Below are 25,782 nucleotides of genomic sequence, written 5' to 3' on the forward strand. Positions count from 1 at the left end.
TGAGCAATGAGCTGCTAGGTTTCTTCATACTAAGTATAACCTTGGAGATAAAGCTGAAAGTCTCATAATTATTAAAGTTATATACTTTATTAGAAATGTATCTTTTCAGTGATTATTGTCTTGACTTTAATCAAAGCAGATATAGAAAGCTGAACGGAGATTTGGCTATTATGATTCTTCTGTGCTAACACATACAGAATGTAATTTAAAAAAATAAAATCAGTCTTTATCTAAATATAAAAAGCTTTATTTATTTACCAGCAAAGAGTGATACCAGAAAAACAGACAAAAGGAATAAAGGCTCTTAAAATGTTTATTTTTGTCAGAATAACTGACGATTTTCTGTTGTCTTTTGGTTTATTATTACAATAAGCATTTCCCCCCTTGAAAAATCCATTCAAAACATCTCAATCCTTGAGGTAAAGAAATTTAATTTAAAAAACCATCCTGATTTTTTTAAAGAAATAAATTCTTAAAATCCCTTTAACTTGATAAATAGCAATAATCTCTTCTTGTTCTCCTCTGGTGAACAAAAACGTACTTTATACAGCAAAGTATTCAGATACTTATTGGCAAACCAAAGGTGAGAACTATTCATTTACATGTTCTACTCAAACACAGTGCAATATTGCCACGTTCATATGGACATTAAAAAAAAAAAACACAAAAAACAGTTACCAACACTCTTCTGGCCAAGACAAGGTTTTGGAATGGCAAAAGCAACAGAAGTTTTAGCTCTTAAAGCTTCGGAAAGGTATTAATCTGAGTCATCTTCATCAAGATATTCCTCAGCATTGCTTAATGTTCTAACAGCATCTAAAAAAAAAAAAAATAGAGGGAGAAGGCAAAAGAGAGAAATTAAACATTGCTTGGATTTTGTTTTCACTTTTAAAGCTCCTGACAATTCAACCAACTGTCATCTTCCCTCAGACCCAGGGGTTGTCCTTTCCCCAAGGACCTTCTCTCGACTTTCCCTTTTCAGCCTAACTGTTCAGTTTCTGCTCCCTCGGAGGCTGACGGATCCATGTGTCTGCATGTTCCTTAGACATGCCGCAAAGTAAAGCGCGTGGTATAAGGTATCATTACTCTAGTACAAAATGCACCAGGACCGACGCGGGACACACCGAAAGCTCCTTCCCGCCAATGACCACGCTTCCAGCCGCCTCCCACAAGGACAAGGGCACACGCCACTCCGGCTGGTCCACACCTGAGGGCAAGGCCACCGGGTCGGGAGAGAACCAACGAGGGGAAAAAGGAAAGGAAGGAGGATGAAAGCACAGAAGCTTCAGTTTAATGTAGAAAACACTGATACAGTGTACACCGATGCAAAAGGCTGGAATGAAATAGAAATAAAGTTTTGAAACAGAAAGAGCTGAACCTCATCAACTGGAAAATCAACCTTGAACAGGGTTCAAAAGGAAGACATCGGACCTTTAACTATTCACCTACTCAACTGTCTAGTCAAATTTCCACAGCAACAAGTTACACTGTGTATAATTTAAGGGGGGAAATTGAAATGCACGTATAAACACATTGTTAGAGCTCAATAAATATATGTTATAGTACCCAGATCATGGTCTCTAAATACTATATCCCCACAGCTCATAGGAGATATGACTAATTTCAAGTCTGGGGAAGAAAATGTAAAAAAAAAAAAAAAAAAAAGCACCATTTGTCATGCCACAAAGCAAGGATTCTACCAAAAACAGCATCACTTTAAAAGGGTTCAGGATCCAAGCTGAAAGAGATTCCACTAGCCAAAGATATCCATAAAGATACTAATTATAACGGATTAAAACACATCAAATATTTCAGCACACACCAAAGGGAATTCATGGGTCCCCTTTGGAAACTGATAGGGAATCAGCATGTTATTCTGAAAACTCTTAAATAAAGGGCAAAAATCAAGCCTTTATTTTATTCTGCTTCTGCTACATGAACCATTCCTCTGCATAACCAAAAAGCTGATGAGAATTTTTTCTTTATAGAATATTCCAGCTAACAACTAAGGAAAGGAGTGACAGAATTAAAATATCACCATTTGCAACCATTAGTGAAATAATGGACTGAAACAATGATCACCAATGGATGCTAACATCATAGGATGAGTGACAACCAGACATCATATGCCTCTGACGGAAGAACATGGTTTTCCTTATGAAGTATTCTTTCCTCTCCCCCTAAGATAGCTAGATCTAAATCTAATCAAACCTCTAGATCTACCATCATTTGACAAAAATGCAAAAGACAGGAGAACATGACAAACACCACCACGGGAATGCATACCGACAACGTTACACTGGGAAATTCAGGTAAACCAACCCAATCCCTTTAATAAATAAATTACAAGGCTAAAAACAGGGGAAGAGGAAAAGAAATGGAAACACTGATTTAAAAGAAACACTGATTTAAAAAAACAACAACTAAGAGACATACCTGACTCCCATGAAGTGTAAGTAATAAATAAGCCAGCAAAGAATAACACACAGGTATAAGAAAAATGGCAAATCTGGAAAACGACATTTGATAATATTAAGGAATTAAGGACTTATTGATTTTTGGTATGCTAAGGATATTGTAGCTTTTTAAAGAATCTTTACATGTTCAGGAAAATGTTTACCGAACAAGGGGCTAGAAACCAGTTTATTTTATCTGAGAGGAGGAACGATAAAAGAACAAGTGGGTACAGAACAGAGGCAAACTTCAGTTATTTCACTTCCAAACTATCAGAAGTCTGCAGAGTGACTATTTCCTTCTCCATTCCCCTAAGAAGAGTTCTGGAGACCCGGGAGGAATATATTCTGTCCCATCCCCCGCACACCCACAAGCGTCAGGGCTGGCGGCCAGCCTGGGAGAAGCAGCTGTTGAAGCGAAAGACAAAAGGACAAACAGCCAAGTTCCTTCCCCTTCTGCTCTGCCACCGCAGGCCCGCGCTTCGTGGTATCTGAGGTCCCTCGTCCCTCGTCCTTCAACGGCTACTCCTGCACTTCGCTTTCACCTCGCTCCTCCATTAGCGAGAGAAGGATGACTTGCCACGGTGCCAGCTCTGACCGAAAGGACCTCAAGGGACAGAAATGGGCCAGGCGCATCCCTTTTCCTTCCTTCCCTCGCAGGCTGCTCCGAGGCAGTTTCTCTGGAAGCTTCTCATCTGGACAAACGCTGAGTCCTGAGCTGTACCTCTTCACAGCCTGTCTTGGAGCGTGACAAGCAGGGCATCTGATAACCTGTCACCCAGCAGCACTTCCCAGCCTCCCCCGCCTCCTGTCTCCCGGCCCTGGGCTCACAGGGTCCAAAGCAACATCAGCACTTCAGGCAGGCAGGCGGACGGACGGACAATAAATAAATGGCGGAGGGGTAAACATGTAGCATGGATAAACATCACAGAAGTAATGTTAAGAGAAAGAAGTTAAGACACAAAAAAGTATACACTGCTTGATTCCATTTATATCGAGTTTGAGAACAGGCAAAGCTAATCTACGGTGAGAGAAGGATGCTGAGGGAGGCCTCTGAAGGATGGGAAACGTTTCCACCTTGATCTGTATTGTGGCAAATAAGTGTATGCACATTAAATAAATAAAAAATTCATCACTTAGCTGTACACTTAGGGTTTATGTACTTCATGTAAATTATACCCCAATTTTTTAAAATTCAGGAAAAAATTTAAGGGCTCAGTCCTCAAATATGACCCTGACCCCACCCCTATATCCTAAAGTTACCCTTCATGGTAACTAAAACAAATGAATTATTTTGTTCCTATAACAAAATCCAAGATGTGCTTTTAAAAGTGGACAACAATATCAGAATATACCTTTTTCCCAGCTTAGAGTGCATGCTGGCAATTTGTCACATAGCCCAATATTCAAACTCTCATTCCAACTAGGATCAAAATACTAATTAAAACTTTTTATCTGAATGACTGCGGAAATGAAGGGGGGGAAAAAGCGAAAAGGGTAACGTGAAACTCAAAATATAAAAATTCATTCCTTGCCTCTGTGTGCCAGGCCCCAAGGTTACCTCCTTAACAAATCCATTATCCAATCAGTACATATTTAGGAAGGTCGACTAAAGACACTTGGAGGAAACAGAGAAAAAGAGCACCCACCTTCTAGCCCTATTCTACAAACTCTTCAAAAAGGTGAAGGACCAAGAGAAGAGCTGGCCACCGGCCTCTCCCCGACCCTGCTGCTCCTATCGAGGCAGCTCTCCAGGGGCTGAGCGGGTTTGGTATTTTCCTTGCCTGTCATGATCAAGTTCACACTATTCATGAGATTCTGATAACCTTCGGTTCCTAAGAAACTTTACTCTTCGGTCAGGACATTCTGAAGATACCCACAGAGTAACAGGAAGCCAGTGGCAGAGAAAGGAAATTATTTCACCAGAGTCCTACTTCCTGACCCGGCCGAGGCAGAGGCGAGGAGCAGGGGTCCACCGCAAGGGAGTGTCTCTCTCCCGCAGGGCTGCAGACACAGCTGCTCAGCGGCAGCGCTCAGCTGCTGCACGCTTTCTCACTCCCTCAGTACGAACTATTTCATCTCTGCAGGAGCAATTACTTTAAAGAAAGGCTTGCTCTGCCAGCGAGCACTCATGGCTTCAGTAATTAAAGAATCCCAAACTGCTTAACAGTTTACAGTATATATCTGAAGTTAAAAGAAATAAGAATCGGGAAGAAACACACATCTGGAATAAAGGACAAAAGGAAGCAATAGATTTGTGAGGAGGACTATGATGGGACCCTGGGACGGGTAAGGAGGTAATTCTGGGAGGCTCCCTCGGCGAGCCATGAAGAGGAGGGGATTGTGATACTTTTGATTGACTGAAACAGGAAACCAGGAGACTGACTTTATTTTGGTGTTTCTGCTAGGGATGGAATATGTATGGGACAGCATAAGATTGCCTCTTTTCATAAATAAAAGATACCTGAGGGAGAAATAACTTTTCCCAGGGTTCAAAACTGAATGGGAAATCAATTCAAATGATAAAAACAGAAATTGGTATCTCATTACACAGACTCAGAAAGTGATAATACCTTCCAGTTAAAATGAAAACAAATGCACTCAGCCTTTATAATGAAGATTTCCCAAAATTGTCTTGTGGTTCTCTACCAAGGTTCATCAGTCTAAACTTTAGGCTCTAAAGCAACACTAAGAACGGCTGGTTGGAATGACAAGTAGCAATGCTAAAGACTTGGAAAACCCATTATACCAGCTTCTTTCTAAAAAAAAATATATATATATATATATGTGTGTATCAATTATACACTTCAAAGTGGTATTAAAGTGCCAGGCATAAGGTAATAAAGCAGAGTAAGGCCTAAGAAGTCAGAAAAAAGAGACGAGAAATTCCTCCGACCAAATCATCTCCTACCTTTCTTTTTCCTACATCTCTGGGTTTCTCAGGGGCCAACTGATGACGAACGAGGAGGGGAAAGAGGAGGAGCATAGGAGGGAGAGTTCAAGGCACACGCTCCGGCATTTCTTTCAGGGGTCACATTAGAACGACTCTGGGGGGGCACATTCAATATGCTATGTACTGAGAGGTCAAATAAACATCCGGTCCCAGTGATCAGGAATGACTGCAATCGTATTTAACACCGTTCTTTAACACCTTTTCAAAACAACCACACAAACTTTTCATTTTTTTTCAAACCTATTCTCCCACATCAAGAGCTATGTTTATCTTTAAGGGTGTACATGTAAACTTCATCTTTAAAAACCATCCACAGTACTACAAATAAATGCCCAAATGTTTACAAAGTGTAAAATCATTTTGATTACAGTTTATTGATGCCCTCATTTAAAACAGAAACAAAATATAATCACGGAGCTGTTGAGTGCTTAAGTTAAAAAATATTTAGAGATATCCACTCATAAAAACATATCTGAAAAGAGGAGATGGACACCATGGTTCTCCGAAAAGCACTGTAATGGGAAGCAAGGTGATTAGAATTTGACTGTAAAAAACAAAGTAATGTACAAAAACCTGTATGTTTAATTTGTCTCTTCAAATTTGTCTGCATGAAGGTGTTCTTCTGTGTCAGAGGTTCTGATTTAGACCAAGGATAGAAAATCTACCTTCAGAATCACCTGAAGAGTTTATCAGGAAAATATTTTTCCCTCTACTAAGTTGATAAATCTTAGTCACGACAGCACCACAAGGGAAAGAAGGATTAAAACCAAATACCTGGTCCCTGTTTCTTTTTCAGGAGAGTTGCACAAGCAGCGTTCGTAGCCATGTCCAGGGCCAGCTTCTTCTCATTGTTTCTTAAGTCTGTTCTAGCACCTTTCCCAACACGAGAAAAGTAAATTAGACGTTTCAGAAAACTGTAGCAGCAGCAATACTCTTTCCAACAAAACTGATCACTTTTGGCAAAACTAACTGGACAACTTTTCTGGCCCAGAAGTAAGCATTTTCAGAGCAGAAAAACTTTCTCAACCCAGTAATAGTGTGTTTGGCATCTTTAATCAGGGAGCTTGTTGCTCCTCTGATAATTATGCACAATCAAAACACAGCCTTTCCCTTCAAGTCCCTGTAGAATTTGATGTGAACTTTTCAGTAAGGAGTTCACTGTCCCTATGGTAAATCCTGAATCAGTTAGACCCCAATAGTTACTGTGCCTCAGAATGATTGTTTGGAGATTAAATTCAACACACCCTTTGTCTCTTCTGTTCAAGAAGGTATTTGGGAAAGACCATGCGGGTTGAGCTCGAGGGGAATTAATACTTTATATCTGTAAGTATGCTCTCATGTAAATTAGCAGCACAGTAACATAATAAAACCCAGAAGCAATTAATCATTCCCGTAGCCCATCTTCTGCACACTTTTTTCCTTGCCTTTATTGTGTTAAAAATTATATCAGAATTCATGAATACTTTCTCATCGTTACAGACTCAAAATACAGGAGTATGCTGACCAAAACTGTATGTCCCATTTCATCTCCCAATTTTCCTTCCCCATTTTCTACCTTCTCCAGAGGTAACCATCCCCACCAGTGAGCATCGGTTATCTCCTTTATGTGCATGAATGTATTCACAGGCATATATGTACATACACACAAAGTCATACTACATGTATTGATCTATAAATTCATTTCTTAATTGATGTTCAATTGACAAATAAAATTATATTAATTTCAAGGCACAACATGGTTCAATATTTATATATAGTGAAATGATCACCACAAGTCTAGTTAACATCCTTCACCATAGGTACAAAAAACATTTTTTATGTGATAAGAACTTTTAAGATCTACTCTTAGCAACTTTCAAATATGCAATACAGTATTAACTATACTCACCATGCCGTACACTACATCCCATGACTTATTTTATAACTGGAAGTTTGTAACTTTTGACCTTAAGATTTTTTTAACTTAGCAATTTATAATGGTACTACTTCCTTAATAGCACACATACTTATACCTCAATCTATTTAAACATTTAGAAGTATTCCATTTTGTGGATGTTCCAAATTTTATTTAATCACTCCTGTACTGAGGGGCACTTGGGCTGTTCCTAATTTTTATTATCACAAACAATACTGCCATGAACCTCCTTGAGCAACATCTTTGTGTGTGTGTGTGTGTGTGTGTGTGTGTTTCTGAGGATAATTTCCTAGAAGTGGTGTTGAAATATAAGACTACATTCATTTTTAATTCTGCTAGTTACTGTCAGACTGCTCGCCAAGAAGGCTTTGCCAATTTCTATTTTCTTCGACAATGTATGTATCATTTTCTTCACCACCACATCCCCTTCAACAACCAAAAACAATAGTCCTAAAACTCAAAAGCACAAAAAAATTGAGTCCAGAAAAAAATAGTATGTTTAATTAGGAATACGGTGATTGGGTGTGAAAATCTTTCTCCTGAGCAGAATTAAATCTATCCACAGTTAGGGTTATATGGAAAACCTCCTCCTCTCATTGGGCTACAGGTCAAAACTCCTGAGGATTAATGTTTCTGTGACTAATCATTTCTGTGACGTTAAATTATGCTTTAGAACTCAGACATGATTTCTGTCGGGACAGGAAATGCTCAGAGACAGCAATGCTGAGAAGAAACACAACCGTTTCCTGTGTCCTTCTTGACCAGCTCTGCCCAACAGAAACACAGCGTGGGCCATATGTCATTTTCAATTTTCTACTGGCCGCATTTTCCAAAAGTGAAATTCATTTAAATAACAGATTTTATTTTACCTACTATATTTGAAATGTTATCACTTCATCATGTAACCATTATAAAAATGGTTGTGATACTTTACATTTTTTTCACTAAGTCTTCAAAATCTCTGGTGCATTTTACACTAACAGCACATCTCAGTTCACACTAACCTTATTTCGGGGGCTCAAGGACACATGTGGCCAGTGGCTGCCATAGCAGATAGCGCAGCTCTCAACAAAACTTTGGCATGGGGTGGGGGGGAAGGCGGTGTACTACAGAGTGTCTGATGTTTTAGACCTAGAGTTTACATCATCAACATACTTTAAATCAAAAACATTTCCTCTCATATATCCCAACATTGCTCTGAGGAGCCCTAATGATGGTGCATCCATGCTCAAGCATCTTATATTATAGCCTTCTGGACCAGGGTGTGGTACGGGTGCTATACCTGGCTCGCTGCAAGGGTTAATTAGTATTTGTGGGACAAATGGATGGATGGATGGTCAGTCCATAATTTCACAGTTCCCTCTGACTTGCGTAAAAACAGGGAATCAAGAGATCTTCTCTCATTCTCTGTACATCTAACATCTGCTCACCTCAGAGCAGGACACTGCAGCCACAGAAATCTTTCTTATCTATTAAGACTTTCCTGTGAGAACAGGGGCCGCAGAAGGTTTACCCAAACAGCTTTCTCAGAGGGGACTTCCTCTGTCTGTTCATACACACACCCCACACACATCCTTCTTCTAAGGTCCTTTAATCCTACAGAAATGTACAATAAGTTCTTACTAAAATTAATACAGTATATGTAATTTTAAAGCTTACCCCGGTTTTAATTTAAAACTAAAAACTTACACAAATCCCCTCCATAATTCCATTTTATCATAACAACTCTGTGATACCGACAGAAGTAGAGGTTAAAAATTCCAGTTTTAATATAAGGAGCCTATTACTCTTCCTACTCTTCCTACTCTTCCTACTGGTGTAACTGGATGTAGCCTATTTTTTCAGGGTAAGCAAAGAGCAGATAAACTCAGCACACTTTACCTTTTGCCAGAAGCAACTCGACAATATCTGCATAACCCTTCCAGGCAGCAGCGTGCAAAGCTGTGTCTCCCAACTTGTTCTATGGTGATAAAAAGAGAAAGCAGTTTAATCCCCTCACCATTTTTTCTTCAGCCCCTGAAAACCACCTCCCCTCTGACAGCTGTCAGTCTGTTTTGTATCTATGAGTTTGCTTCTGTTTTGTTTGTTATTTATTTTGTTCATTAGATTCCACATGAGTGAAATCATGTGATGCCCTGGCCAGTGTGGCTCAGTCAGTTGGAGTGTCGTCCCATGCACCGAAAGGTTGCTGGTTCGATTCCTGGTCAAGGAACATACCTAGGTTGGGGGTTCAGTCTCCAGAAGGGGTACATACGGAAGGCAACCAATCAATGTGTCTCTCATACATCAATGTTTCTCTCTCTCTTTCTCTTTCACTCTTCCCCTCTCTCCAAAATCAGTAAAACATATCCTCAGGTGAAGATTTAAAAAAAAAAGAAAGAAATCATATCGTACATGTCTTTCTCTGACTGGCTTATTTCCCTTAGCATAATGGGGTGGTGAACACACAAAACAATATAAAAATGATGTATTATAGAGTTGGACACCTGAAACCTATATAATTTTATTAACCAATCTTGCCCCCAATAAATTCAATTTAAAAAAATTAACAAAGCCAAAAAAAGAGAACGAGAAAGTAGCATCTTTAAAATAAGGTGTGTGCCCGGCCGGGCGTGGCTCAGCGGTTGAGCGTAAACCTAGGATCCAGGCGGTCGGGGTTCGATTCCCGGTCAGGGTACATGCCCGGGATGCGGGCTCGATCAATGACTCTCTCATCATTGATGTTTCTATCTCTCTCTCCCTCTCCCTTCCTCGCTCTGAAATCAATAAAGATATATTTAAAAAATAAAAAATAAAATAACAATCAGAGTAAAAGAGAGAGCCTGGGGTAAACCAAATTCTACGATGGCCCCCAAGACTCCTGCTCCCTGGCACACACCCAGTGTATAACTCCCTTCCTCTGAGTGTGGGTGAGACCAGTGAATGTAACAAAATATCACTCCCATAATTAGGTATCTAATCAGGTGATTCTGCGTTCATCAAAGGGGGGTTATACTGGGTGAGCCTGACCTAATCAGGTGTGCTCTTTCCAAAGAAAGATATAGGGTCAGAGACACAACCTCCTGCTGGCCTTGAGGAAGGAAGCGAATCATCATGCTGTGAACTGTCTACAGAGAACAGTGGTCTCTGAAGGCTGAGGGCCACACTACTACCAGTACAAGAAACTCAATTCTCCTGGCAACCTGAATGAGTCTGGAATAGGATGTGAGCTCCATATGAGAGCCCCACTCCAGCCAATACCTTGAGTCCAGCCTGCAAGACCTGAGCAGAGGCCATGCTCAGAATTCTGGTGTACAGAAAACATAAGGTAAACAGGTGTGTTTCAGGCTGCTATATTTGTGGTAATTTACTACACAGCAATAGAAAACTTATAAAGAGCTCTGGGCAATTAAAAAGGTAACCAAAATAAAACATGAAGATAAAAGTGAGAAAGATCTCAGAAAAACTAAGAAAACTGGAGGTTTAACCTAAGAGGTCTAACGTAACTATGAATAGGCATTCAGAACCAAAGAACAAAGCAAATGGTCAGAAAACTGACCATAAAAACTATAAAAGAAATAATACGAGGTATTTTTCCAGGCTGAAAAAAATTCACCATCATTTTTGGGAAAAGACCCACACTAAAGCCCATCCTTGTGAAATCTTGGAACACAAACTTAAAGACTCCAATCAAGAGACAAAGCAGATCACACACAAAAGAATGGGAATCCAAAGGGCATCGAACCTCTCAAAGGCAGCCCCAGAAAGCAGGGCAGCCTGGAGGCATGCCTGCAGAATTCTGAAGGAAACCATTTTCAGCCTATAATCCTGTCAACCGAATGATCAGCAGCAAGCTCCCCTTTCTCAGGGATCCACTTGAAGATGTTCTTCAACAAATGGAAGACACAGGAGCCCGAAAGGTGAAGGCACAACACAGGAGAGCGGGGAAGGACTCCCCAGGGAGACAGCAAAGGGCAGCACAAACCAAGTTGCTCAGATTAGAGAATGAGGCTGAATGGCTTCAGCAAGTATGATTCCAGGGAAAAAGAAGGGGGCAACTGATCATCTCACACATTTTGGGAAAGTATCTCAAGAAAATATAAAACAGTGTGTAAGTCTTCGTGGATACCAAAAACAATAAAAGCTAAATAAAAGTCAGTAGGTATAAAAATTAAAAAAAAGTTATACAAGCAGTGAACAGTATTTAAATAGTCATAATAATGTAAGCAATATACAGTAATATAACCAAAAACTACGATATGATACATTGGGAGGACCAGCAGAAGGAGGGTTGGGTGCTGGGTGCTGCAAGATGAGAGTTGGGCAGTTGACAAGCTTAAACCTTCCCCTACCAGAGAGGATGCCAAAATGCATATGAAGATGATAAATTATGACACAGCACCAAAAGTATTTTCCTTAGTAACATGAAGGTAAGAAGAAAGAGCTAAAAGCCAAGTGATATACAAGGAGGAATGTGGTTGGCATTTGGGGCTTTATACAACTTGAACTTTAGTACAATAATAATTTTTTTAACTATGTGCTTGTAGTATTTTGATTAAAAATTTATGAAAGATAATAAATGGGAAAAGGTCAGTTCAAAACACCATGATATGATTTTTCATGCCCATAAGCTGCACAAAGAAAACAAGGCAGGTGTGTTAAATGACTTTCATGTAAACTATCTTACCTGTTGGTTCAGTTCAATGTTTGGTTGAGTAAATAGCATTTCTACTATATCTGAAATTCAAATAGAAAAAAATACAATTTTTGAAGAATGAGAAGTAAAAGTCTGACGAAACTAGGCATAATACATTTAAAGAGAATTCTTTAGAAGAATCAAGAAAATCCTTACAGCAAATTTTTCAAAATGTATCTAAATTGAAGTCTTAAGACTCTAAAAGGTAAAATTATTTAGAAAATTTTTTTTACAAATAATTTGGCTTTTACTTTTTCATATTTCATTTATTATAGGAAAATTTTTACATTCACTATGATACTTATGTGCTTATTAGCTAAAATAGAATAGGGATCTTTTGGGAGACAACCATAAATTTCCCTTTAGCTATACTATTTAATTTGTTGGGTTCTTTGTTTCTCATTGTTGTTGGGATTATGTTTTTGTGTTGTAGAATGAGTGGTTGTGGGAGATTTTTGGCCAGTCTGAAATACATCTAGAAATTCCATCTGTCATTATTACTATTGACTATAACGCAGAAAAGTTACCAACTGAATGAATCACTAACTCAAGCAAATGCTCTTTCTCCTGAACTTAACAGTTCACATTAACCTTAAAATGTATGTCATAAAAGCATAACATGGAAAAAGCTACGCTAGAGGAATCTGCCCCTTTCTTCTATAAGATTAGATATTGGGGTTTGTTTTTATATTACTGTTGTTTTCCTGTAACTGCCAAGTCTGAGAGAGGAAAGGAAGCTTCCACTCTTTCAAGTCAAAGAGGTCATGTAGGGAGGCTGACTGATCACATTCAACCTAATGTATTACAAAGAAAGCGTCTAGGAACAAGGCTATTGGCTGATGTTCTAAAGGATTTGAAAAGAATCACCAATGTTTTTTTATCTCTGTAAATCTGACTCCCTTAGATGAAGCACATTTTTCAGTAGCATAGACATTTATGGCAACAAACAAAACACCATCATACCTTTGTGACCCCCGTGACAAGCCCAGTACAATGCAGTGCTCCCAGCTTTGTCCAAGCCATTAACACCAACTCGGTTGTCCAGACACTCTCTCAACCAGCTCAAGTTGCCTGAAAAAATTTTACATTCATAAAATCATAAGAAAAAGGATTCTGTGTTTTGTTTCACCTTTACATCAATTTCATCCTGTATAAATTTCCATTTGCAATGAATTAATTTCAGCAAGTCTGAAATTAAGACCTGCCCAGTAATGCATTTATTGTGGTACATTTTGACTTCCATTTTATTAATGGAAAGCATTAACATCAATTTTTAATAGTAGGTTAATGGGAAGAGTTGCCTAAATGGATCTGCTTAAGGTATTTTTACTGTGTAAAATTAGATTTTTTTTTTTTTCCTTTTTCCCGAAACTTGGGGAGGAAAACAGTCAAACCTAACAAGCACACACTACTTATATTCATATTTAAAGTGCACTTTTGGTTCTTACAAGAAACACTAAGTAACCTACTTAAATCTGCTACTCTTATATGTTAGGGTATAACTACTGATTTAAAAACCTCTGGCTAATGCCCTAAATATCTAATTTACAAAAAAAATATTTTAAATATCAGTTTTGTAGTTTTACTCATGCACAATCCTAAACCAATAATTTCCTTTTGCATATTCAGATTTCAAAAAGATCTAAAATAGAATAAGAGAGCTCACTGGGGCCTTGCAAAAACCCCACGCAGGGTTTCTCAACAGCAGCCCTATTGACATTGGGGTTGGAGAATTCTTTGTTATCGGTGCTGTCCTGTACACCGCAGTGTATTCAGCAAATCCCCAGCCTCTACCCAAAAGGTGCCAGTGCCATCCCCCTAGTCATGACAGTCAAAATGTCTCCAAATAGTACTAAATGTTCCAGGATGTGGAGGGAGAAATTACCCTCAGTGGAGAACCACTGATCTACAGGATAAAGCCCCAGGTACAAGGCCCATCCTATCGCTCCCTCCCTCCCCAACTCCACCCCTTACCACACACATGCTACATCAACACTCTCTGAAATGCCATACCCTCAAGAAGCCCCTACCTTCCTGCCTTCCTGTTACTTATTCTGGCCTCTGTAGCCTGTTTAACTAAAACACATTTCCACTGCTGTACATATCAGGCCACCTTGTTGTTACACACATCTCCCCCCTTATAGACATTGAGCTCTGGGGGTCACAGACCATGCCTTTCCACTTGCCACTGAGCATGGGGTATGTAAGGTACTCAAAAGTGTTTGTGATTGACATTTTAAAATTAAAATTACACTCATCTCTCCAGAATGACAGAAGGCAGAACAGAGATTGCCTCTGGGGGAGGCAGGGATTTAACTGGAAAGGGAACTTCCTGGGATGATAGAAATGCTCCAGATCTTGATCTGGGTGTTGGTTCCATGGATGTATACATTTGTCAAAAGTCACCAAACTGTATAATTAAAATTTCTGTGTGTCACTGAATTGTGTATCTCAATCAAAAAGAATCATGCCTACCTCTTTTTGCAGCTTCATGCAATGGATTGTCAATGGATTCTGCCTGCTCAGCCACTAGATTGAAAAGAAAAAGTACAAACCCAATGTTGAGAGTGGCACCCAGACAGTTCACTAGAGCCTTCACAGTCCCCCAGCGTCCACAGTGCCAGGGCCTTGTGCAATTCAGCTTCCCTTACTTAGTGTGGGGAAAAAATAGCAGAAAACCTAAATGATGTTTCCTGCTTTAAAAGAAGCTGAATTACGTGTTCAATGAAACCAAGCTAAGCAATAAAACAATAACATAGCAATTAACTAGACTTATAAACAAAACAAACAGATCCATGGCCTGCATACCAGTTTATTTAAGTATTTAATAAATTAGTCACGAAAATGCAAAAGAAAGCATTCGATGTTTATTTTTACATTCTGTAAAAACACCCTATATGAAGATAGCTGAAAATAATTGTTTCCCTTCGGGGGGGGGGGGGCTGGAAGGGGGGGGTGAGAGGAAAATATTTTGCTTCCTGTTTTCAGAAAGGGCAATGAGTACGCCTACCTGCCTCCAAGGAAGGTGTGTTCACTGTTGTCCAGCAGGAGTAACAAGACTACTGTTCAAATGAGATTTGAGACACACCCCCTTCCTCCATAAAAGGGCTGGAACTGGACATTCCCTTGGCTGCCAGGGATCCAAAGCAACATTTTACACCCTCAGTGTCCGTGAACATTTTACACCCTCAGAAATGAGGTATATTTGGAATTTCAAAGGTCAGAACAATGCAGAAATGTTTAAAGTCCTTTTTAGTCCAGAATGGATTAAAACCAGGACAGGTGGGGCCTCTGAGCTGGTCTCCAAGCCTCAGCTCTCCACCCTTTCCCCTTCTCCCCTCTGCTAGGAGCTTTAAAGTGCCTTTCTTGAAATTTTCTAAGTCTCCTTCCAGTGTGTAGAACTGGCGCCTGATGCCAGGCCCAATGGTCTAAGGATTCATCTAATGCTAAAGTCAAAGGAACCTTAGAAGTGATTTAAATAAAACCCTCTTATTACACAGGTAAGGGAACAGTCCCAGAGGTAGCAGTTCAATGCCTTCAGTGAGGTCCCTGGGTTATTAGGAAGTGGAAGAAAAAGGATTAGAACCCAGGACCCTTACTTATCGACTCTGGGCTCTATTTACTTTACTCTGCCAATTTCTAGGAAAGTCTCTTTTGCCCCAACTCCAATTAAAAAGTGGGTTCGTGGCAGGGGCCACATCTCTCTGCTCAAGCTCCCCAAACTGCCCCGGATAGGCTTTTGATGAACATCACTACCCCAAACATGAATTAACAAGGCAGGGTTACTTGATCAGAAAAGAAAGAGTTCGTGTAAGAAACCATCTGTGAGATTTAGTTTAACATCAAAAAAAATGTTGTAAGAGTTGAATGAAGTAAAACCATAGCATTTCCTTGGAAACCCTGGGCTCTATCCAGAATGCTAGAATGCATTTTCTTAAGCCAGTGAGTCAAGGCTCAAGCACTTCTCGTGTCCATGACCATGTTATTAACAGGAGGCTCAGGGAGGAGAGAGTGTTCTGTACTGACAGCAACTGCATCGATTTCTCAGCCGGAGCAGCAAGCAGAAAGGCCTCAGGAACCGGATAATTGAAAGTACAGAGTATACTAAACTATAGCCACGCAGCCATGCTTACCGTAGTTGCTTGGGATCAGTCCAGTCCTGCCTTTGCAGGTGCCTTTCCACCAACTGGCATCACTCTGGGGAAAGAAGAGTTAAATTAAGTGGTACCAAATCCAGTTTTCATTCAATTGCTTTTAAAACCATTGGACTCATGGAGTGTACCCGCTCTACAAAAATGTCCATGGGCCCTGGTCACAACGATCAAGCTTCCTCACTCCCTAGTTACTGATGTCCATTCCCCTTATCACTAAGTGACAAATACTCACACATCTGTCTGCACCAAATCAAATACACTTCATCACAGAGCCGCAAGAAACAAATGAGAGATAATACGAATGAGAAGAAAAAATTAAATTTAATTTATATAGACTACAGAAATTTTTTGTCCAGTCTAATTTTTGGTAGCATCAAGCTTTTTTGTTTGTTTTCTAAAGATCTCTTTATTTCACCTTTATTTTGGGAGTAACTTTTTATTACAGAAAAATCCAAACCTACATAAAAGTAGAAAGAACAGTATAATGAACCTACTTGTACCCATTTTCAACTGCATAAATTACTTACTTACGGCCAGTATTGTTTCATATATACCCCCTTCTACAACTTCCTTCCCCTTCAGATTATTTTGAAATAAATTCTACACATCATATTACTTCATCGGTAAATATTTCAATACGTATCTCTGAAAGATAAGGACTTTCTGAGACATAATTATAATACCATTATCACAGATTTAAATTTTTTTCAACAATTCCTTAATATCATCCAGTTGTCCCATAATTTGGAATTCAAATAAGGGCCACACAATAGGACTAACTGACTTGCCTCTTAAGTCTCTTTTAATCTATAGGTTCCCCCTCCATTTTTTTTTTTCACTCCTTCACAATCTACGTGTTGGAAAAAAACAGTCCATTTGTTTTGCAGAGTTTCAAACAGCCTGGATTTTGCCTGTTGAATCCCTATGTTAGCGAATCCTCTGTTCCCTGTATTGCCTCTGAATTTGTCATTAGGTCTAGAGGCTTAATTAGATACCGACTCAACTTTTTTTGGCAAGACTATTTCACAGGTCGTCTTGATCTCTTCCATCAAAAGACACATAATTTCTGGTGGTCTCTTTCTATAATATTCCTAACCACTGATGAGCATTATCTGGATCCAGTATTTCACAGGGGTTGCAAAATAGATGACATTCTAATTTTATCATTCCTTCTTCACTTAAAATAACTAGAATACCTCTTTAAAGAGAAACTCTCCCTCATCAACTCTCAGATTATTCAGAGATGAAGATCATTGAAAAAAGGCAGAATAAATGCTGATTATTTTCCTTAACAGATGTCAGAATAAAAACTTGCTCCACATACAGTGCACCTCTCTCAGAACAGCAATACCAGCACTTCGCCAACAAGATCATGCTTAAGAACGGTTTACAATTTTTTTGGCAGTTCTTTTTATCCTTCAACTATATTCGACTAGAGATGTTCAGTCGAGACGCTGAGTTTTAAAGTCACTTGGAATAGTTCCTCTCTGTGTGGTTATGCCAATTACCTGGGGTACAATTAAGTTCGTCTGATTCATGCTGCTTTTAATTTCTAGGGATTAGTTTTTACCAACTTAATTGTATAACTATGAAAAAGTTTACATGATTCCAAAGTCAGATCTCCAAAACAAATTATAATTTTTTAAAGTCTATATTCCATCTACATTCCCTCTACTCTATTTTCCATCTCCCCACACAGGAGAAACAATTTTTTAAATTTTATTTTATGACTCCTCCTTTGACTTTTTATTTTAAATTGAAGAAAACAGGCATATGTATATCCTCTCACCTTTTCTTACATAAGTAATGACATGCTATCCACATCTTTTCATCTTGCTCTTTTTCACTTAAATTACTCCATAATAGAAATATTCCTTATTCTTTGTAGCTGCATAATACTCCAATATAGCTATGTTTATTCAACTATTTTCTTGTTGATGGACATATGGGGTATTCTAATCTTATGCTATTTGACACTGTGCTAAAATGAATGGACTTAAGCACATGTATTTCTATATAGAAACACATTAAAATAATGTACAATGTTATAGCTATACAAAAAAGTCTTATACATCTTTAGTTCATACATGGTATTACAAAATTTTAGCTGGCCTTACCATGTCAGTAATGTAGATAATATCACCTTCTTCAAAGTACAATTCATCTGGCTAAAAGAAAAAAAAAGTTTAAGTGTGACTCCATGTGATATTTTCATTAATTAGAATACAATTAGGATAATTATATAGATTCCAAATAGACAATGTTTTAAATTACGTAAACCATTTCACAAAACATTATTAACAAATTAACACATGTACAGAAGATATATTTTTCCCATGATGAACTTCAAGGAATTACAACAAATAAAGATTCCTCAAATATTCCTCTTATATTCTTTCACAATGAAAACAGGGCATTTTATTTAAAAATAGAATATTAAATAAAACTTCTTTCTTATAGAAATTCCAAAACATGATATATATTTCTTCATAAAAGGATAAATGTCTACAATTAAAACCACGACAAATGACTAGAAGCTTGGCTCTCTCCTAAATGATTAGGCATCATCTTTAAACACTTTCATACCAACACCTGCTAAATGCTTACTTCGAGAAAACTATTATCTCTTTATGTTCAGAGAGAATGAGCATTTTATATGTGAGGATAGTGAATACATAATTCAATCATGAAAGTTTCGGAGCTGATAGATGTGAAGCAGTAACTCGGACAGTCCAGACCATACGCAGGTCTGAGGGATCAGTTGATTACAGTCAGTGTGTGTCTGGCCCGTACCAGCCAAATGTCCAACACACTCTCTGAATAAAGCCAGGCACTTTAATTAAACATCTTCTTTTTCCCATTAGTAGATAACAATTATCAGCATGATGTCTATTCAGAGCGAGTTTCAGATATTGAAAAATGTTTAAGTTGTCATGTTGAGTGAAATATGCAGGGCACAAAATTTCATATAGGATAAGATCACAATAATGCATGAAATATGTATTAAAATGTTTCCAAATGTTATTACTTTTATTACTTTCACAATTTTAGTTGGAAAAATACTTTTTCAATAAGAGGCTTTGATATTTTTTATTATATTCTTCCATACAAATAAAAATTATGCTAGTGAAACAAATTACTTCATCCATTTCTTTTTCCATTTGCTTATCTCCTCTCTCACAGACTAGGGTAGCAAATATAACTCTGCACTAGTAATTTATTTAGTTTCAAAGCTGATCTATATTATTACTTTAGCTATTTCCTCCAAATATAAATGAAGACTATAACAGCTATATCGTGCTTTAAACAACCACAATAATGAATATTTAGATACACCATAAATTCAAATATAAAAATTAGCAAATGATGATTAATGATACAAAAAATGGCTGAGTTCCTTTAAAAGGCAACTTCCTGAAGCATTTGTGGTATTTACACTTTGATTTACAGGGCCCAGGCTTACACACAGCACAAGCTATACAAAATTAGTTGAACCTATGTAGACTTGATGATATACATTTTAATATTATTTGAAATAGGCATTTAGGAGGGGGAAAAAAAAAAGCAAGCCCTCTAAGATTTTCTCTAATTATTCTCTAAAATGTTCCGATGATCTATGGTCAATATGACTACCAATATGTGATGGATACAGAAAGCGATTAGGGAAACAATTTCCTTTTGTATTTCCTTCTCAGAGACCAGAAAGGGACTCGCTTACCACCACAGGTAGCATCCTAGCTCGACGCAGTGGCCATCCCAGACCGTAAGGTGGGCCTTTACTGGCCACACCATTTGACTCTCTCTCCTTTAGACAACAGTAAGGGACGGGAGAGAATGAAATAGGATATGAGGAAGTAAGGAAAACAAAACATATGTGAAAATGTAGCATTTTTCTGGAGTGACTCTAAGTTTCCTGGAGTTTTGAAAGAGCTCAATGCCTTGAAGAGATCCTTCTGGTCTCAGAGCCATCCCGGGCCGTGTTTACTCTGCAGTTCTCTGAGCGGTAACCCTGCCCACTTCTAACAGTGAATCCTCCTAGATCAGTGCTTTCATCGAAATTAAGGAGTCATCTCTGCCTATAGTTTTGGTCTCCTTCTAAAATCATAAAAGCCAATCTGCCTAAATTTTCTCATTTAATAAGATCATTCACCCTTGGAAGCAAAAGGCACGTTTTGAAAAAGTATCACACAAATAACAAAAACAAAGCGCCCCCCCAGATACAATCCCTGCGGTTAGTCTTTCTCATAAAAAAGGAGTAAGGCCCAGAGGAACGGAAAGTGAGCGCTTAATGGACATGAGGTTTTCTTTGGGGCTGATGAAAATGTTTTGGAACTGAACAGATGTGGTGGCTGACAACGCTGTGGATGTGCTAAATGCCACTGACCTGTTCACTTTAAAGTAGCTACTTTGTGTCTTTTAAGAAGTCGGTCTGGTTCTGAGTGCCTTTGGAGTCCAGCAGTATTTCCTTCCTTAGCAGAACTCACTTACTGGTTGTGGGATAGGCTGACCTTTGTTTGGGTTCTCAGGGATTTTTTTATTTTGTGCATTTTCCCTTTTCTTCCATCACTATTTATTGCCTCTCCCACCTAAAGTGGTTAATTTTATGTAATAAAAAATTTGCCTCAATTTTTAAAAAGGCAATAAAAGCCAAGAACAGTTAAAACTCTTAATGTCTTTTAAGTAATTCTTGTCCTGCGTGGTTTGGTTAAGTGGCATCTGGAAAACGTCACTAAGCACGGTCATTTTGCTACTTCTCAGCGTTCTTTGGGTTCGGTTTTTAAATTAATGGCTGCTGTTCAATAGTGGTGTCTGCCACAAGCCACGTATTAGGTCACACTTGTTTTGCAACTGAAGCGACAACAGGCAGTCAATTCCAGTCGGGTATAAAAAGGTCTCATTATTTTTGTCATCTTCAGAAAGGAGAGTGGATAGTTTATTTTCTTTTTAAGCAATAGCTCCCAGACACACAATGCTACTTACTACCCAAAAAATACCTTCTTCCTCAGAAACTAGCAGCAGTTTGTCCAGACACAGCTAAGGAGGTGTTTTAACAAGCTCTTCAGACTGTTGGTGGCCATCTTATGGACAATAAGGTAATTTCATGATTTTAAAACTTGACAGATTTTACCTACAATAGTCACACTTTCCATTAAGAAACCACTTGCAGGACACTTAACGTAAATTGTTCGATGAGGATCTACTTTTAAATTCCTGGCATTATATTCATGGAACAGAAATGGAAAGACAGTGACACAATCAAGTAAGCATTTCTCTACTTCCAGCTTGATCTTTGGTTTTGAACCACAGCCCTCCTTCCTTCTCTCCTTGAAGAGCCACAAGGTATTGGAAGGAGTCAACTGCTGGCCACTGCGATGTTACAGAGATGAGCACAAACTTGGAAAGATGTATTCTCATTCCTGGTCCATACATTCTTGGTAACATATAATTCCCAAGGCATTCATTTTGTTGGTTTACACAAATATATATTTTATTTAAAAAATATATAGAAGACTATGAGATACTTTGGAAATTTTTCAGATTTATCAACCTAGAGCCTCAAAAGTTAATAAAAAGGGGGGGGAAACAAATCAAATTGACACAGATATTTTTATTTAACACTTTATATTATTATGTCCCAGGCTTTGATCTGGACACTTACAAATATTAACTAATTTAATCTTCACCAGCAACACTATGAGGTGGGTGCCACTCTTATGGGCCACATTATAGATAAGAAACTTATCCAATGCGACAGACCAGGCACACGGTAGACCCCTGACTTGAACCATGACAGTAAAATTCTGGAGTCCCTGCTCTTCGCTGCTTTCTCTCATGAGGAAGGGGTCACGCATAGCCATTATTGGTCGTTACGGTGTCAGGACCTGGTTAAAAGGCAGTGGCCAAGGAAAATATGTTTCCCCTTCACCCCCATTCATCATGCATTACAACAAAACCAACAGCAGTACCTTATACTTGCAAAGCATGCTTGACTTCATTTTACCCTCGCAACACGCCATTAGGGCAGCGCTGGTCATGACTATAATCTCCATTTCAGGACCAAGCTGGGAGAGGCTGAAGAGCTTGCTGCAAGTCACACAGTGAGTGGCAGGGCTGGGCTCCTACTTCAGCTTTTGGATCCCCTTCTAGGGCTCCTTCCTCTGCATGTAATGCTATAAACCTAGCACAGCCCAGCAAACATTACATGACAGAGCAGCGTCCTGCTGGTTTCTCTTTAGAAATCAGTACTACACCTCCAGCACACAGGAAACGCTGTTCTTTCTCCACCAGCGTGTCTTTACTCTGGTCTGTCGAGTCCAGCCAGGTGTCTGCATGACGCGTTATTACATTGGGGGTTGAGTGAGAAATAAGAACCAGACAGGACTGGGTGGTAACAGGACTACCTTGCCTTCAAGGAAGACAGTGGAGAAACAGGTTGGCAGGAAGAACTGGGAGCCACAAGCTGCCCAGTGTTCAACCTGTTCAATGGGTCACCAGGAGTGGAGTTGGGCATTGCTGTCCCTATCTCCTACAGGTTGAGTAGTGGCTAAAAATAGGACTCAGGCCTCCCTGGGGTGTTGCACGAGTCAGCAGAATCCAGCTTAGTTCTTTTCCATCTTGCCTGGTCCCAGTGACTCTAAGGAGGCCAGGCCAGTTCAGGATGTACCCAGTACTTTTATCCCACAGGAGAACATGGTTTATTGGACGAGAGAAAGACCAGACTGAGCTTCCAGCATTGTCCAACAGAAATTCTCATTCAGAAAAAGAATGTAAAACTAACCTAGTTCTTGGATGATACTCAAAATATTGAATAGCTGGAACAAGCACAGGCAGTTAACAGTCAGGGAGGTCCATGGGAGCTAGAGGCTACCTTTAACATCTGGATTGAGAGGAGGTGGAAAGGGGCAGAGTGTGGGGGCAGTGGGGTATGGGTGGTCATTACTGAACACCCAGTCCATACAGGATGAATTAGCAGCATTGCTCTGCAGCTTCGAATCCTTGGGACCAGGGATATTAAAAAATACAATAACATTTTAAATACAGAATATTCAAAAAAACTAATAAACAAATGTGTATTTTCTCCTGTGCATTCAATAATAACTAAGATAAAGAACAGTGGAGAGACTCCATCTGGAACAGAACCGAAGGGGAACTAAAGTAACTAATATATCAACCAACCAAAAATATTTGTTAAAGGTCATGGGGAACCAAAGGAGGAGGTGGTCAGTGAAAAAGGACAAAGGTGATGATGAACAGGATACTGGAGGGAGGGAGGAGAAACAGTCAGATGTCACCTCCGGTCTCAACTGAGCAAATGCAGGTTGCTTTCTAGAGTTAGGGAAGTGGCAAAAAATGATCTAATCATTGCCAGGCCCAGGAGGGCAGCTAATGACTGCCTCCCTCCTCCCACTCCTACCCACCTCAGGGGTCATGCAACCTAAGAAACAAATGATTTGGACAATCAGAGGCGTCAAATGATAGTCCTCCCTGTGATCAGGGGACAGAGACAACGACATCTGGCCTCATACTTCCTTACCTCTGTGTCCCCCCAAATTCATATGTTGAAGTCCTAACTCTCAGTACCTCAGAATGTGACAATATTTGGAGACAGGGTCTTTAAAGAGGGAATTAAGTTAAAGTGAGGTCATTAAAGCAACCCTAATCCAATCTGACCAATGTCCTTTTAAGAAGAGGAGATTAAAATACAGACAAGTACAGAGGAAAGACCATGTTGAAGACACAGAGAGGAAGCAAGTCATCTACAAGCCAAGAGAGAGCCTCAGAAGAAACCAACCCTGCTGACACCTTAACCTCACACTTCTAGCCTACAGAACCCTGAGAAAATAAATTTCTGTTGGTTAAGCTAAACAGTCTGTGGTACTTTGTTACGGCAGCCCTAGCAAACTAACACACTGCCCATTCCCCACCCTCAGCAACACAGGGAGATACCATTGCAACCTCTTGGTGAGAAGAATAAAAAACTGAGGCTTACCTCTGCTCACCAAATCCCTTTCTTGTCCCAGAAACATTCTGTTTACCAAGTCTCGGGAGAACCCATCTGAACACACACACACACACATTCATGCTAACTATTATTTGCTGCCAGTTAGTGGCACTCACCAGCTATCTCATTCCATGCTCACAGCAAGGTTCTACTGTGGGACGGTTAATACTATTCCCATTCTCAAATTAGGGAAACAATGGCCACAAGAATAATTCACACAGTGAGCAAATGACAGATCTGGGGTTTGAAGGCAAACCCTGGCCTGCTGGCAGTGAATCAACACTCAGTGTCACTTGTCCTGGGGACCACAGGGCCCAGGGCAAACCCAGACGAAGCCAGCAACAAGCTGACAGCACACAGCAGCCAGCTCTCCTCTCTAGTTAGGAGAGAAGTCAATGAGAACAGATTTACTCCTCGGTTTCTTTCTCCTCTGTGTCCTAACTGCCTGGACTCCCCGCTTCCATTCTCATTCTCCTAGATGGTTGTCCACATCTCAGAGTGACTCTTCTAAAACTCAGCTATCTAATCACTCTTGTACCCAAACCTTTCAATTGCTTCCCATCCTACTCAGGGCAAAATCCAAAAGCGACACACAAGGCCCTACAGGATCCAGCATCCCTGCACTCATCTCTTACCTCCCTCTCCCTTGTTCACAACTTTCCTAGCCCCACTGTCCTCCCTGCTGTTTCTAGAACCCACCAAGCATCCTTTTTGCACCTGCTGTTCCTTCTGCTCCCTCACTTCTTTCAGGTCTCTACTCAAATGTCACCTCTAGAGAAAGGCCATCCCTAAACACCCTACTGAAAATAGCACTCCTTCTGCCTTAACCATGTTGCCCTTACCCCCCTTATTTTCCTTCACAGCCCTTACCAGGCCCTGATAGTCACCTCATTTGTCTGCTTACTGTATGTCTCTCCCCCTGGGATGTGAGCTCCACAAGACGGTCCTTTCTGTTGTCACTACACTATCCCCAAGGCCTACACCAGTGTCTGGCACATAATAGGTGCTCACTAAACCATGGGTAGGTAGATAGATTTATGGATGGACACTAGAAACTATAACAATGAAAAATGCACACAACAGAGACATAAAAAAAAACTGCTCTGGGCAACTGGCAGAAGGCGCCATTGTAATGTAGTTTGAGGTAGCGGATCAAGGGGGAAATCAGCATGAGAGCCAGCGGAAGGATGACTAAGACAGGGCCGCTTGCTTGCTCTGCAGGTCACCTGGTGATATTAAAGTGAGTGGTTTCACCGCATGGGGAGAAGCAGCTCTAGATGGACTATACGACCTTGAGACGGAAGGACATGCAGATCAATGGAGGGGCTTAGCTTTCATGCCTCTGGATTGCAGGAGGAAATGACAGAACATCCATTTCTGTGAATTATTGATGGTTATCCAAGAACAGGCAAACCACTTAGGCCAAAGGAAGTCTCTAAATGAAACCACCTTAGGTTTTTATGCCAATTTTAAAGTTAAAAACTGAATACTTACAGTTCTGGGTTCAAATGTATAAAGAGCTCTGAACACTTTAACTTGCCCTGAAATAGGAGGGGGAAAAACAACATAATCAATTCTTTCATTTCTAAATTTCTCTAAGTAGAGAATATTATCCATCATATTCTTCAGA

The 25,782-nt window shown here is 39.6% G+C and overlaps 1 protein-coding gene across 1 annotated transcript in view; it reads right to left on the reverse strand.

The window, feature by feature from the left end:
• Window positions 1–295: 295 nt before the first annotated feature.
• The window catches only part of OSTF1 (osteoclast stimulating factor 1), a 48,278-nt gene continuing 22,791 nt past the window's right edge, over window positions 296–25,782 (reverse strand). Inside the window, exons 2-10 of the mRNA XM_081152164.1 lie at window positions 25,647–25,693; window positions 18,268–18,318; window positions 16,130–16,193; window positions 14,472–14,525; window positions 12,960–13,067; window positions 11,988–12,037; window positions 9,203–9,281; window positions 6,181–6,279; window positions 296–816 (exon numbers count right to left, since the gene is read on the reverse strand). Of these exons, the coding sequence (XP_081008290.1) occupies window positions 758–816; window positions 6,181–6,279; window positions 9,203–9,281; window positions 11,988–12,037; window positions 12,960–13,067; window positions 14,472–14,525; window positions 16,130–16,193; window positions 18,268–18,318; window positions 25,647–25,693 (611 nt within the window). The 3' untranslated portion in view covers window positions 296–757. The remainder of the gene's footprint in view (window positions 817–6,180; window positions 6,280–9,202; window positions 9,282–11,987; window positions 12,038–12,959; window positions 13,068–14,471; window positions 14,526–16,129; window positions 16,194–18,267; window positions 18,319–25,646; window positions 25,694–25,782) is intronic.

The sequence above is a fragment of the Miniopterus schreibersii genome, assembly GCF_964146895.1.
Source record: "Miniopterus schreibersii genome assembly, chromosome: 11".
Taxonomy (NCBI): domain Eukaryota; kingdom Metazoa; phylum Chordata; class Mammalia; order Chiroptera; family Miniopteridae; genus Miniopterus; species Miniopterus schreibersii.